The sequence below is a fragment of the Antrostomus carolinensis genome, unplaced genomic scaffold (genome assembly GCF_000700745.2).
Source record: "Antrostomus carolinensis isolate BGI_N321 unplaced genomic scaffold, ASM70074v2 scaffold15377, whole genome shotgun sequence".
NCBI classification, from domain to species: Eukaryota; Metazoa; Chordata; class Aves; order Caprimulgiformes; family Caprimulgidae; genus Antrostomus; species Antrostomus carolinensis.
Window position 1 is genome coordinate 71,764 of NW_010325518.1, and position 14,647 is coordinate 86,410.

General features: G+C 48.4%; 1 protein-coding gene across 1 annotated transcript in view; it reads right to left on the minus strand.

Annotated features, from left to right (window-relative positions):
• Nucleotides 1-10,577: 10,577 nt before the first annotated feature.
• Nucleotides 10,578-14,647, minus strand: part of LOC104527513 (protein tyrosine phosphatase receptor type S) — a 98,646-nt gene continuing 94,576 nt past the window's right edge. Inside the window, 5 exon segments of the mRNA XM_029085785.1 lie at nucleotides 10,578-10,947; nucleotides 11,417-11,552; nucleotides 12,270-12,424; nucleotides 13,504-13,629; nucleotides 13,712-13,838. Coding sequence (XP_028941618.1) covers nucleotides 10,879-10,947; nucleotides 11,417-11,552; nucleotides 12,270-12,424; nucleotides 13,504-13,629; nucleotides 13,712-13,838 — 613 coding nt within the window. The 3' untranslated portion in view covers nucleotides 10,578-10,878.

Sequence of the window (14,647 nt, forward strand, 5' to 3'; positions counted from 1 at the left end):
AACAGCCTCCAAAGCTGAGAACATGAGGGTCAACTACCAGTTTTATTTTAATTTTAGAAGTGCAGTTTTCTGGGAATTGTATTCCTAAACCTTTTTGAGATCCTCTCTTTTGTGTGACAGCTGTAGCAGATTTTCTCTTTGCTCCTCTTCCAGATGAAGCAGCAGAGAAGAACATTCCTTCTTTTGTTCCTGGCCAGGAAGGGGCCGTTAGTGCTGCCCAGCTGTTTTGCTGCCCAAATCACACACCTGATGCCACTTTCTCATCCTGCTTTGCTCCAGCTTCCTGCTTCACTCCACACTTGCTGGTCTAGGGGTGACCAGGCAGGTCCATGGGCAGGAGCTCAGTGTCACCAAGAGGATTTGCTTTCCCCGTGGATGGAGGTGACCTGGTACGGGTGAAGGTGAGTCGTGTTTGTGTTGCACCATGTGCTGGATCTGCAGCTACAGGTACTATCAGTTTCTTAGCAGTAGTCCTCCCAACTTGTTCTGCTTTGAAGTTGGTCCCTTCTACATCTTCTCCCAAGACATTTTTGCCTCCCTGCTGTTTGTCCCACTGGCACAGGAGGGCTGGGGATTGGAATGTCTGTGTCTCACCCCCCAAATCAATGTTGTTTGCTGATTTGAAGTGCCAGGGCTTCAGGAGGCTGCAAGGGGGTTTTGGTGGTGGTGTGGAAAAGCTCGTGTAGATCCAGCTCTGTCCTGGAGGTGGTGGTGACCACATGGCAGCCAGGGAGACCCCAAAACACCCTTTGGGGCAAACCCAAGTCAAATGGAGCTGCCAGGAGATGGGGAAGCACGGCACTGCTCACCCTGCCTGCTGCTTCTGAAAGCTGGCATCGCTTCTCCGAAGGGAACTCTTCAGCATCTCCTCCCTGGCCCCTAAAAATATCCTGTGGGGAATATCTGCAGGGCGTTTTTTTAAAATCATTAGCATTTTTTTGTCATTTGCATTGTATTTCTGGCTGTGTGATTCAGCGAGGTGCCGTATGCCTTGACTGTCATCTCCAGGCCAGTCTGTAGGAAGGATTTGCACCTCACCCCCAAGGCAAATGCTCCATGAGCTTCATTTCATTGTAGTGTTTTGGAGGAAGTGAAGATGGATGCATAATATAGCGAAATTTCACTGTCTCTTCCTCCCCCACGTTTTAGGAGAATATGTATAAATCTCTGCTGTGTCCTCTTCTGTCTGTTCAATGTAGCAGTACGGAAAATGTTATTTCAGTTTTATCTATTTTTAAATGGTTATCTGGATTAACAAACCCAGCAGAAGGTCTCTGCTGCTGTTCAACTTGGTGTCACTACGTCTTTTTGGAAGACTCATGGCTGCAGGTCACTGGCAAGTGCTCGTTTGTATTTGTGCTTCCCCAGCTGTTGACAGTAAAGCTGGAGGTACCAGTGCCACCCTGTTTGGAATAACAGTTTGGTGGGGTTTGGAACATAGTGGAGATGCCTTCAAAAAAAATCTGGCCTTGTTGAGGTGTCTTTGGTATGTTTGCAACGTGATGAGTTGTGTTAGAAAGCCATGGTTGAGTTTTGTTAAGCAAAGTCCTTCTGACGTCTGGCAGAAATGAGTTAGGTTGTTGTAAGGGACTGAATTAAAAATTGGAACCACAAATGCACATTTCCACTGGATTGATTTGTCTGTCCCTTGGTGTTGTCCACGTTTGGCCAAGGAAAGTGAAGGAAGTTGCTCAGGTCTAGTCCTGGTGCTGTGGTGAGGGAGGGTGGGGAACAGCTGAATCCAAATGAGCTCGTTAGCAAAACCAGACACAAAGCCTTTGAGATGATTAAACAAACTGCACAGCAAGGGTCTCACAACTCCCCTTTACCCACCTCCTGTCTCTAAAAGCTGAACTTCCACTGATTTTAATGGTGAATCCTGGAAATGCAGGAACTTGGGTGGAGCCTGGGAGCTCTGTGGTCCCCTGTGCAACTGGGAGCATCAGCATTGATCCCAGTGAAGCTGCCTCCTCCAGGCATCTCCACAGGAAGGCACCAGAACCACTTTAACACACAGACAGGCACCTTCTGAGCCTTCAATGGGGCATTTATTGCCCTAAAATGTTAAAAAAAGTAAAAAAAAAAAAATAAAAAAATTGGAATGAGTGTGTCTCCTTCTTTGTTCTCAGAAACAGGGGTGTGCCATCCCCACCCCTGCTGTGGGGTTATTCTGCTGGCAAGTGCTTGACTCTCCCAGCCAGAAAGAGCTGGAAGGAGGATCCAGTGGAAGTGGAACCTGAATTAGTGATGTTTAGCAATTTCCTGAACACCTTACACTCAGCTCAGGCAGAATGTTACATATTTAAAGAAAAGAGATTTTTTGTTTGTTTGTTTTTAATCATTTGGACACTATTTATTTATTTATTTATTTAGAGGGGTTTATTATCCTCAGTAAGCCCGGAATAAACCCCTTGTGTAACTATTAATCTAGGATGGCCATCTGCATGTATGTGTGTGCCTGTATGTCTGCATCACCCTATACATCCACAGATGGATGGAGCCCCAAACTCTCTTAATCAGGAATCTGTTTAACGACTGGAAGGGAATTGTGCGTGTTGGTCTTTCGAGAGATAAAGGGGCGATGAGATAGCAACAGTGTTTGATCTCTGCACAAATTGCAGAGGGATCTGGAGTTTGTGCTCTAATGTATAGATGGATGGATGGATGGACAACAGAAAAATAGGCAGATGAAAGCTGGAGGGGGATGGATCCGTTAAAGGGCTGGAGTGTTAATAAATAGAAACGTAGCGTTTCTGCTGGGGCTTCAGCCATCTCCTGGGCTTGGAACAATCGAGTAATTTGATTTTATTGTGAGTAGTTAACACAAGCTCAAGAGGCAGACCCAGCTCCGTGCATACGTGAAGTTTAAAGCAATCGACGTCTTGTTTTCACTGCTTGTGGCTGCAGGGTTGTGCCCTGGTTAGTCACCAGGACAGAGTTTTCTTCAGCTTCTTCATAATTCTGTGTTCTTTATCTGCTGTATCCTAAAGGTCTCTTTAAAGTATATTCCCCCACCTTCCCCTCCAGAGATGTTTTAAACAACAGTAGAAGGGGAAGGTGAAGCTGTCTCCTTTCCGAGGCTGTTCAGTAACTCCTGTGTCACCTCTTAACGAGAAATTACAAGTCAAGCAAAAGCAACACTTGGGATTCAAACTTCAGTTTGCCTTTTGGATTTCCACTGCTGGCAGAGCCGAGTCCCCACGCTGCTGTTAGCTGAGAGGTCAGCGTGTGCAGAGTGAGACACATGTCATCGTCCCCACTTCCCTGGTGTAGATGGATTTGGTGGTGGGGACATGGGGACGCGTGGTGGATCCATCCCTACGGAACCCAGCCTGATTCAGGCAGCACAGCACCATCGATGGCATCAGCCCGCGAGGGGAACGTCCCTTCTGCACACTTGGGGTCTGAGGATCGTCCTCGCAGTTCATGGGGTGGAAGGTGTTGGGATCATGCTTTTGCCATGTCCCTCTAGGTAGGGTTTTACTGGTGACCAAGGCTCTTCTCCAGCCTGATGGGGTGTTTGGTTTTCTAGGAAGGAAACAGCTGCCACCTGGATCTGGGATGGCTCCGGTAGTGCCAGGAGTTGGTGTTGGATGAGCTGAGGGTCGTGCCGAGAGCGTGAGGGATGTGAGCAGTTGGTGGCAAGAAAGTGGTAGCCAGGGGCGGACTTTTCCTCCAGACCCTGCAGAAGGGACTGAAGCTCGGATGTGAGGAGGGAAAGCTGTGGTGGTTCTTGGGCTCCAGCTTCCATCGTGCTCCAACATGGGATTTGCTCCTGAAAGGGGAGAGAGGGTTTCTGTGGGTGCAGAGGAGGGGCGGTGCCGTGTCTGTTTAGGTGCCTGTTGTGACACTGCAATAAAAGTGATGGAACTTGATCCGATTTCCTTCTTAGAAAATTTGGGAGCAGCCTCCCTGTGTCCCTTTCCCAGTGGATGAACCTGTTGAGACAGTAAGACAATTTTCTCAGCGCCTCCGAGCGTATTTACTTTTTCCATTTCAGTTTTACATCTGTTCAGTTACTGACTTGGAATTTGCAACCGTCTTTTTATAGGAGAAGGGATTGATTTCTCATTCTGTTCCTGCTTCTCTTGGTATAATTAAAGCATATTGCAACATGAAGAATTTCTCCTGGCCTGGGAACTGGTTTGCCACTTGGGTAATTCTGAAAACCAAGAAAGGCTTTTCCTTTTCCTCTGGAATGTAAATTACAGTTACAGCCACTTTCAAGTCTTTGTTCTGCTGCAGGGACTGAAGGGGCTCTCGGTTTAGGTTTGTGCAGAGGCGCCGGGGCTTTTGCAAATCAATCCCTTCATGATTTGCCGTCCGGGCTGTTGCAAATGAAGTCTGATGCACGAGCTGGTTTTGCCCAGTCTGGGGTGTAGATGAGAACTGGGATGAGCCTGCTCCTTCCAAGCCCCTGGGAAGGGATCTCGGTGCTATCTCTGCTGCTCTCACCCACCGGCCCCTCGCTGCGGGGAGCACCAGGTTGGCTGTGGGGGTCTGGGTGTCCCCTCTGCCCTCACGGCCCCAGCAGGACGTCCCATGGCAGATGGAGGGATGGACACGCAACATCTCCGCTGCCAGGGGCTGGGGATGAGGTGGTCAGGCTGGACTGGGCCAGGTGGGGTGGCCATGTGCCAGGACTTGGTCTGGGGTCTGCAGGTGGCCCAGGTGAGGGGCTTGGTGGCCTTCCAGCAGCTGCGCTCGAGTAATTCAGAACTGACCTTTGGATGTAGCATAACTGGAGAGTTATGTTAAAGGCAGAGGAGATAGGGAGGGCTTAGAGGCATTTATTAAACTGTGAAAAAGAATCTGTTCAGGATTTGCATATAAATGATGTCAGAAATGCCTTGAGATTCTCTCTAACTCCCTGAAAGGAGGGTGGAGAGAGGTGGGGGTGGGTCTGTTCAACCAAGGACCAAGGGACAGGACAAGAGGAAATGGGCTCCAGTTGTGCCCAGGGCAGTTGAGATGGGATGTGAGGAAGAATTTCTTTGCTGAAAGGGTTCTGAGGCATTGGAAGGGGTTGCCCAGGGCAGTGGTGGAGTCCCCATCCCTGGAGGGATTGAAGAGTCGTGTAGACACAGTGCTGAGGGACATGGGTTAGTCATAGGGGACTGGTCAGTGTTGGGTTCATGGTTGGACTCGATGATCTTAAAGGGCTTTTCCAATCCAGGCAGTTCTGGGGTTCTGTGTGATTCTGTGACTCGTATCAGTGTAGATCTGGAGCCCTGGTGACAGTCAGTCCTTTCCTGTAAGAATATCACCTGCACTGATTTCCTCCTTCCACCGTGCGCTCGCATCGCTAATAACCCTGCTGCCAAAGCTGTCCCAGCTCGTGTTAAAGAAAAAGAGTGAGGCAGAGAGATTTAAAAAAAGACCCTTGGATCGATAAGAAACAAGAACCTTCCCTGCTGAGAATGGGCATTAATGGGCCATCACTTAGTGTTTAATTAAAATAAAAGGCAAGTCAGGCATGTGCCAGGTTTCAGGCTGGTGCCGTCTGGCAGAGCAAGCCCTGGAAGATGGAGCTTGTCACAAGAACTCCCATTCCATTTGCTCCGGGGTGCACCAGGCACATCCCGGAATCGTTCCTGTGTGATCCCAGCACTGCCACGTTGATCTGTCACGTGCAGAGACCGCAGGTCAGGCTGGGATTTCAGCAGCACACGAGCGGCAGGAAAAGGCTGCAGCACGAGACTGCTGCGTGCGGGTTTCTCAGCGCGTTGGTGGTGCCTCTGCTGAGCGTGTCCCGGCCTAAAGCAGAGACAGAGCGAGATGGAAGGGCTCTGTGCAGAGCTTTGCAGTTCAAGTTACACCCAGATAAGCCAAAGTAGCAAATGTTCCAGCTATAGAAGGTTTTTCTGGAGCTGCCATCAGGTCTCTGCGGGTTCTTGTTATCCCTTTGCCCTCAGGAGCTCGTATGTGGTATCTGCTCTGTGCTCGTGGTTCTTTCTGGCTCTTCTGCTGGGAGCAGGAATCTAAAAGCACAAGGATGGGCGCAGTTTGGCTCTGATGGTCCCAGTCAGCCCCTGCCTGGCCCTGAGTGATGTCCACCCAGCATCTGGTCCTGGTTCCCTGTGATACATCCAATCCAGACGTCCCCCAACGTCTCCCCCTGTTCTGGCCGCAGGGACCCACAGGTATTTCCTGGTGGTGGGGGTCTCAGCTCCCTTCCTTGTCAGTGGGGGTTTCTCTGGGTGGCCACATCAGGAACCTCTGGTGGGTTTTTTTTGTGCCAGAATCGTTGTCCGGAGCATCCCAGTGTGTCCATTGGCCAAGGATGGACTTGGGCTCTGCTGCCTCTTTCCTCCCACGTGCTCTTCCTGATCAGGGGTGTGAGGAGCAGGAGGGAGCTGTGTTTGTTACATCTCAAACAGACTCTGCTTTAATTTCTTCTCCCGTGTTTTAAGTTTTGTGTGGAATGATGCCATGGGAATCAGAAGGTAAAGATGATCCTGGGCTTTTCCTAGCAATGATGCTTGTGCTTCTTGACCTTCCAAGAGGAGCTGTTTGTTGTAGGACCATCACCACTGCAGTAGTGTCACAGCAGACTCGGCGTCACTCTAAGTCTTTGCAGCCTCACTCTTGCACCAAGGTTTCATTCTGTATTTGCTTCTCCAACCAGTGTCCTGCTGTGTGGGTTATTTTTTTTTTGGTTTTGGGGTTGTTTTTATTTTTTTAATGATTTCCTTAGTTCCCAGCTGTTGTTCCAATTCTCTTTGTCACTCACCTTCCTGTACCCCATGTGGTATTTATTTCTGTTCTGTAAGGGTTTTGCATCTCAACACGGGGGATGGTCACACCAGCTCAGGAAAGGATAGAACAAAAATAAGAGACTGGAGAGCGGTGATGAGAGTGATTAGCGTCACAGAGAGACAAGAATAGTACTGCTGAGCGTGCAGGAGAGCAGGTAGGCAGAGGGTGGAGGGGCAGAGGGGGAGGATGATGAACAGAGCTCAGAAGAACAATCAGTTTTTTCCTTTCTATTTTTCAATGGTAAAATAAAGTGAGTGTCAAAAATCAACACACCGACTGATGTCAGGCTGATGGAAGGTGTCTGTCCTGGGCTGCGTGGCTGATGTGTCGAGCTCAGTGCTACAAATGATCTTTGAGTCCAGGAGATTATGAAGAGTCAAAAATCATTGCTATTCATGTAACTGCCTGCAGGTACTCGGGTACATGAGACACAATTATAAACCAGATTTTGTTTGTTTGTTTGTTTCCTTTCTCCTTTTTTCCTGTGCCATCAGGTTGTTGCTGTTTGATGTTTGTTTGGCTCCCCCCCTGCTCCATCTCTCATGTGGAGTAACAACATTTTGAAGGTGATGATGTAATTGATGTAATTCCCGGAGTTCACAGCTCACCTGATGTTTGATCCCAGTTCTGTGCTGAGTGGCTAATTTAATTTTTTTCTCTTGAAGCTGGAGCCAAAACACTCATGGTGGTGTCATTTGTAGTAGGGAGAGAGGGTTTGTGCTGGTACAGCCTGTCTGTAAAGGAGAGGGGAGAAATACCTGATACAGAATGTTCCCACTGTCCTCCAGAAACTCGTGTCCTCACCAGCCTTTCGCTGCTTTCTGGGGATAAAGTGGGAAGCCCAGTCTGGCCTGAGCCTCCCTGTGAGCAGGAGCCACTGTTAGCACAGACTCTGGTTTAGCTTATTAGGCTCTGGCTCAGCTGGTCAAAGATTTTTAAATAAGGAAGTAAGTGGCTTATGTTGGCACTGAGAAGGCAGCTCAGGTTCTGTGCTTTCAGCATTGCCACCCCATTGTGTTGTAGGTTATGGCAGCGCCAGGCTTTGCTGGGCAGCAGAGGAGCTGTGGAGCTGCTTTCTCCTCCTGGGTTATTCTCCTCAACGCAGACGTGGGAACTCCGGCAGCGTAACGAGGGAGATCTCCATCTGCCAGGAGCTTCCGACGGGCTCTTTGGCTTCGCTGCCTTCTGCTTTGGGTAAGTGTCTGTCTTCACTGAGGTTGTTTACTGCAGACTCGGAGCCGTCCTCCGTCGCCAGGACTAGCTCAGGGGCATTGGCAACCTCTTCCCACCTGGACTCCAGACTGAGCAGGGAAGGGGATGGGATCTGCTCCTTCTGAAGCCACTGTCCAACTTGTGGGAAACGCAGAGATGTCGGCAGAAACGGAGTCACTGAAGGTTGGTGTAACCCCCACACACACGGCTTCTCACTTGAGCCACGGTCCTGGGGATGCTGGTGCCAAAGGCCACACTGCCAGACCCAAACGAGCAGCAACCTCACCCTGTGTCACTGCAGGGATTTGGCCAAAAACTCTTCAAATGAGCTCTTTTCTTTGCAACCACGTTTGGTGTGTAAAGACCTATTTTTAGAAGGAGCATAAGCGCAGCAGAGGGAGAACAACCTGGTCCCTGGCCGTGGGCGCCAGCGCTGGGTTCTGCAGTCGCCGCGTTACGCAGAGCAACTGCTCCGTTCGTAGCCAACAAAGAGGTTTGCAGCCAGGCCTTTCAGACAATCTTCCTTTAATACAAAGTCAATATATCTACATACACAGTGGTATGAAAACCACTTACTGTTTCAGTTTGAAATAACAGTGTGAAAGCAACAGCACTTTGCTCTCATACAAAGAAAAAAACCTTCCCCCCCCTCTCCCTCCCCCCAACTTGTCCAGTAAGATTTTGCTGCAACATACTTAGAAATTTGGGCAACTTTCACACAAATAAGAAGTAAAATCTCGAAGAAGCCTTTCGTTCGGTTCTTTTTTTTTTTTTTTTTCCCTTTTTTTCTGTTTTTTTTTCAGTTAAAGACAGGAACTAGATTGTTGTGGGGTTTCTGGGTAGCACTTGATGGCCATGATTGATTACCCCTTCTAGAAAAATTAAAAAAAATTAAAATAAAATGTAAAAAAAAGGAAAAGTCCCAGGCAAGCAGTGTTCAGGGCAGTGCATCTTTTCCAAGCCATGCTGTCCTCAGTGCACTTCTGCAAGAAAACTCCTCCTCAGGTACACTTGCAAGAGCATTTATATCTACAACCCAGCGCACAGACAGTCTTGGGCTGTTACCTACAACCCACCTCTGCTGTTACAACCCCCCTGTGTGTGTGTGTGCTGATGTGTGCCACAGCTCCCCAATCCCTGTCTTTCTCTCTTTAGTCATCATAAGACACTGGTATTGTTTAATCTCCCAGTTCACCCCTGGCACTGGTAAAACTGGGCAACAGGGCCAGAGCTGAAGGGGAGTGGGTTGGCACTGCCAGGGTGTCTAGGGCTGCCTGCTCATCTCACACCGTTCCAGAGACACATGATATGTCTGTGATTGAAAACAGACCCCCCCCCCCCCCACCCTCCCCAAAAAAAAATAATCCAGAAAGGACATTTTGTTCTTACATGAGCAAGTTAAACCTTTTAAATGGTAGAAAAGCAATATGTAGAAGTAGCAATTTGCACTGCATTTTTATATATCACAGCCATTACACGTAACATTTCTACAGTGAAAAAATAGACTGTCTTTGAACATAATATGAACAAATAAGCAAATTTTTCTTTTAAATTCATTGACTGATATTCTTTGTCTTTTTTTTTAAAAAAAAAAGGAAAAAATACACTATTTAAAAAAAAAAAAATGTAATGTCACTTGTTACAGTTACATCGATACTTTAAAGAAAGCCACTCACAGTAGATGCCATCGAATGTCTCTCACTCGATCTTTCCCAGTTATTTTTACAGCTAGGGCGTGTTCGGAGCTGTGCCCGTGGGCTCGGTGTGACGTGGTACCAGGACAGTCCTGAGTCTCTCTGCATCCCGCTGCCGGGGAGCTGCTGTGGCCAGAGGTGAGGGGCTGGCAGCAAGAAGGGGTTGGCTATTGGAAATAAATTTCATCAGGGCACTTGTCGGGCTCCTCTCAGAGAGATGCTCCTGGCCTTCTGCGGCAGGAACTGGCCTGGGGGGGGTGGCCCAGCTGCCTGCAGCAGACGTGGGGTTGTGTGAATGTGCAAAGAGAAGGGGAAGGGGGCTGCCTGCCTTCTCCAGGCTGTCCCACCTCTGCTCAGATCAATGCCTTTGTGGCAGCTGGACGTGCTGAGACTGGGAACGGAACCAGCAGTCAGGGACGCCAGCCCCAGCTCAGGGGAGCTGCCACCTCTACCTGTCCCACTGGTGTGCAAGGGGGGGGGCACACCACACAGCCAGGGTGGGGTTTTATATCTCTCTCTCTCTATAATTTTTTAAATATCCTAAAAAATAAATTTTGGAATTAGAAGAAATGAGGAATGTTCCAAGTATTCAAAAGGTGAGCTATAAAACCTCTCTCGTGGCAGGGGCATTCTGTGAATGCTGTTTGCAAGGTGCCTGTAAGCCCAGATCATCCCCGTGTTGGTACTGAGGTTATTAAGACTCCAGCTAGAAGAACTCCTGACCCTAAGTTTGCCTAAAAGTGTTGAGATTTAGTTCCTTTTCTTTTACAGAACACCACCAATTCTGCAAGTGACTTCCTTTAAAGACTGCCAACTATATTAGTAAATAAACTGAACTCTAATGATGTAACCAAAGTCGGTTTCCTTCCCTTCTCCAGCAGTCACGTTTCGCAAGGTGTGTTTTAGCTTTTGGATCTGTTTCATGATGTCCATACGTCCTCCACAGCGAACACCACTTGAGGTAACAAGAGCAGTTCACCACTTAACGCAGTCCTCCAGCAATCTCCTGAGCTGCCTCTTCACGCTCCAGGTTACAACATGGAGTTCCTGAAGGGGTGTTCCTTGCAATCCTTCCCCCTGCTCCCCAATGCGTTGTCCAGATGAAAAGGTACTTCTTCTGATTCAGTTTTGTTAAGTTCAAGCGCTCCTCCTGGGTCAAAAGAGGCCTTCCAGGACTTAAGTGGTTGGTAGAGTCTGCACAACGGATGGCTTTTTATGTTGCATAGTGATCAAAACTTCCCAGATATTCCAGAGCTGCCTGGTAACAGAACTGGTATTCGTCCTGCAAACAGGAAAAAGAACCAGCTTCAGTGGTTTGAAATGGCTCTTCAGGAGCCCTGCCCTGTATTTCAGCTGCCAGGAACCACCACAGGCTCTTTTACTCTCAAAGAGCTGCAAACTACTGGCAAAGGAAATCCCTCCCTGTCATTGTTTGTGCATCTCACAGATATACCAGTTGTCCCACCACTACCCTCTCTGGCTCTGCAGCTGTGGGCTGTTTAGAGGCAGGTGAGTCCCCCTTACCTCAGAGGTGGGGATGAGATGGGGAGGGAGGCTGGGATGAAATCTTTAAGAGACTTTATAACAATGAGATAGATATATATCTATTTTAATTAATTAGTTAAGTAAAACCAGCAGAGCAGCCTGGACTTGCTTAACCTTCAGGTAAGGTTTTGCTGGTGGTTAGAAAGGCAAAAAGCCAGGGGATTGCTCCCCTGCCCTGTGACAGGACAGGTCCCCTGCTCTCTTACCTCTGTTTGCACCATCGCAGGTCGTTGTGTTCGCAGCATCTTTACTGTCTGGAAAATATCTACAACGCCCTCGTAACGCATTCTTTCCAGGACGATACTCAATGTGATAAACACTCCAGTCCTGCCCACACCAGCACTGCAGGAATGGGAGGAAAAAAATAAATAAACTGTGTGTTACAATGTTCAAATGCTCCTGTAAAGGCTGAGGTTACGCTGTGGTTGTGTCTTGTGAATAGGTTAGAACTGGGCAGGCTCAGTCAGTCCTCCAAGAGGTAGGAAACAGTAAAAGAGCCAGAGTGTGACCCAAACAAATGTTTGAGAAAGTGAAATAAAAAAAACCCAACAAACAAAACCAAAAGCTTTGGGTAGTGGTAAACAGGGTTCAGTGTGGAAAACATTACTAATCTCTAACATTAAGCTTTTAAAATGAAATAACTTGAGGAATGCATTATCCTCGGCTGTCCAGGGGCAGGAGGTACAATTCTTGCTGTCAGCAAACACAAACCAGCAGTGTCAGAGCTGCAGAGTTGGTATAAAAATACCTGTAATTCTACAGGTCAAAGAGTGATTAACACTGTGCTGCCCATCTCCTTCGGAGTATCAGCGTTTCAGAGCTCTCCCGTGGCTAACAAGGGTCAAAGGCCTCGTGGGCAGCACCCGGGTCTGAAGGGAGATGAGTTTGCTGGGCAGAAGCAACAGTGTCAAAACAGCCCCAAGAAATCTGCCTGCAAGGATGGGGTGGGAAGGGAGGGAGATGGCTGCAGGATTTTAATTCCCTCTGCTCTTTTACATGCTGCTGCAGAATTAGATATTTCCATGCAACAATCAGATGTTTCCGCTCGCACGTGCCTACCTGCAGTGGACAGAGATGGGGCCATCCTGGCCAAACTGCTCCTTGGTCTTATGTACCTGTCCAATGAAATCGATAAAACCTTCTCCTGATTTTGGCACGCCTTGTTCTGGCCAGTCAGTGAACTGGAACTGACGAACAGTTCGTGACTGACCATCCTGGGGGAGAAAACAGTGATATTTAAAACATCCTCTAGTTATGGTGCTAAATACAAAAGCAAATCCCATTTTGTTGCTAGTTCATTAAGGGGCACAAAAAAGTTGAACCAACTTTGTGTTATAATCAAGTGGAAATAGAGATATTTTATATTTCTGTAATGATGAAGCTCCTCATGTTGCAGTTGACATTTCCAGAGTCAGCTCGTCAGTACAGATCTATAGTCCTGGCAGGTGTGCTGAAAGCTCTGACCACTGCAAAGACTGCACAGATGGAGTCTTCAGCAGAGGAACTTTCAAGGTGAGGTTATGGCCTCTCTATCAATCTTGAAAAAGAGTTGCCACAGTGTCAGAATTACAGCTGACAGGAAGATAAATCTTGTTCTACCAGGACTGATGAGGCATCCTCCTCCTCAATCTTGAAAATAGAATTATCAGGTTCTGTAACACTGGCAACCTCAGAAGTAGGAGACTCTGCTGAGAGTGAGGGTTACATTTGCTAAACAAATTTCAGAAGGAATCAAAATAATCCTTCAGTGGAGAAACCTGACTTTGAATCTGAGATTATTTGAGTGAAAGTGTCCCTTTGACTTTGAGTAACAGTGGCTCCTCTTAAAGCCAGAGCAGTGGATGTTGTCTGTAGGGTGCAGCGTATCCTGTGTGAGGCTGTTGGTTATTTATTTTTTTATTAGCTCTTTGGGGAGATACTTTTTTCTGTTTTCATCTCAGATGAGCTGCAAGTAAAGCAAAAAGCTGGGTCCATCTCTAACAAAGTGACTCTCTACTGTGATTACCGAGCAGAGGTTACAAAACCACTTCCAATTTGTAAGAAGAATATATTCAAGTACAACCTATCTGTGTCTGTGTGTTCTGTTCCTCCTCACAACTCAGCTCTCCACTGACGATGATCTAGATTAGCACAAGGAAGCGTTTACACCTCACTCCTGCTCACGGGAGCCAAAACACACTGCACTCCCTTCTTTTCTGTACAGCACCTTTCCTATTGCACAGGTTTGAACTGCTCCAGCCCAGCCCCAGCTCTGACCCCTGCAAGCACAGAGGGCACGTGGTGCAGCACTTACCCTGGCATCAGTGACCTTGAATTCTCGCAGGATGTACTGGGGCATGTTGTATTCAGCCATGGGATCTACGACAAAGTACTGGTACCGGGCAGAGCGCTCGGCGGGCCAGTACTGATGGCACTTTTCCTGCGGGGAGGAAGGAAGGTCCGTTAGCCCTTGTGCTGCTGGCTGCCCCCCCACCCCAAGCTCATCCTTAGCACACACTCACCCGACCCATCTCGCGAAGCTTCGTCAACATCACGACAATGGTGGAGTTGTTCTCCCACAGCATCCGCCAGAAATCCTCCGTGGTCTCTGCCAGTGGCCCTTGAGTAGCGATGTAGGCCTTCTGCTGCCTGCAACAGAGCCCAGACACGGGGTGGCTCAAGGGGGGTGGAGAACTGTTTGGGCAGAAGCTTTGGGAAATGCATACAAAGGCTGGAGAGCAGGAGAACAAATGGAAATGCTGGGGAAGAACTAGAACGGGACGTGGTGTGAAGGGACTGGTGGGGTCTTTGGGGCTAATGGCCAAAGAAAACAACAACCCCAGGGTGAAGCTTTCTCTACATACAGTTTCCAAGGGGTAAATCCAGATTACTCCAGCATGATGCCCTATCCAGAAGCAGCTCTACCATCTTGTACACCAGATTCTTGGAACCAGAATCCACATTTTCTGGGCCCAAGTAGCACCAAGAATTCAACTGCCAGGGACAGAGATGCCTGAACCCCAGTGCCACAGCCAGGGCCAGGACGTGCAGCTGGAGGTGAGGAGATGTGCTCAGGGGGTGGCTCTGTTCCCTCAGCTTTAGCTGGCCAGGCTCTGGGCACAGCCGTGGAGGGCTGCAGCTCCTAGGGCTGGAGCACGTGGCGTGTATTGCCTCTGGGAAGCTGTCAGAATCGCAACGTCCCCAAATCACAGAAGTAATAAAAAGGCTAATCTGTTTTTAGAAACCTCCCTACGGCAAAATCCACCCCCTCACTGACACTCTAGGACCTACAGCTGGAGAAGGGTTTGGTTTGCTTTAGGGGATAAATAATTTTAAGACCACAGAGAATAAAGCTTATCAGTCAGAAGAGTCTGTATGTGACTCCATGTGTGGGTTGCTGGCCATCAGGAAGAGGGAATCTCCCTCCAGCATTGCCCCACTGCATGCAGTATGGCTTG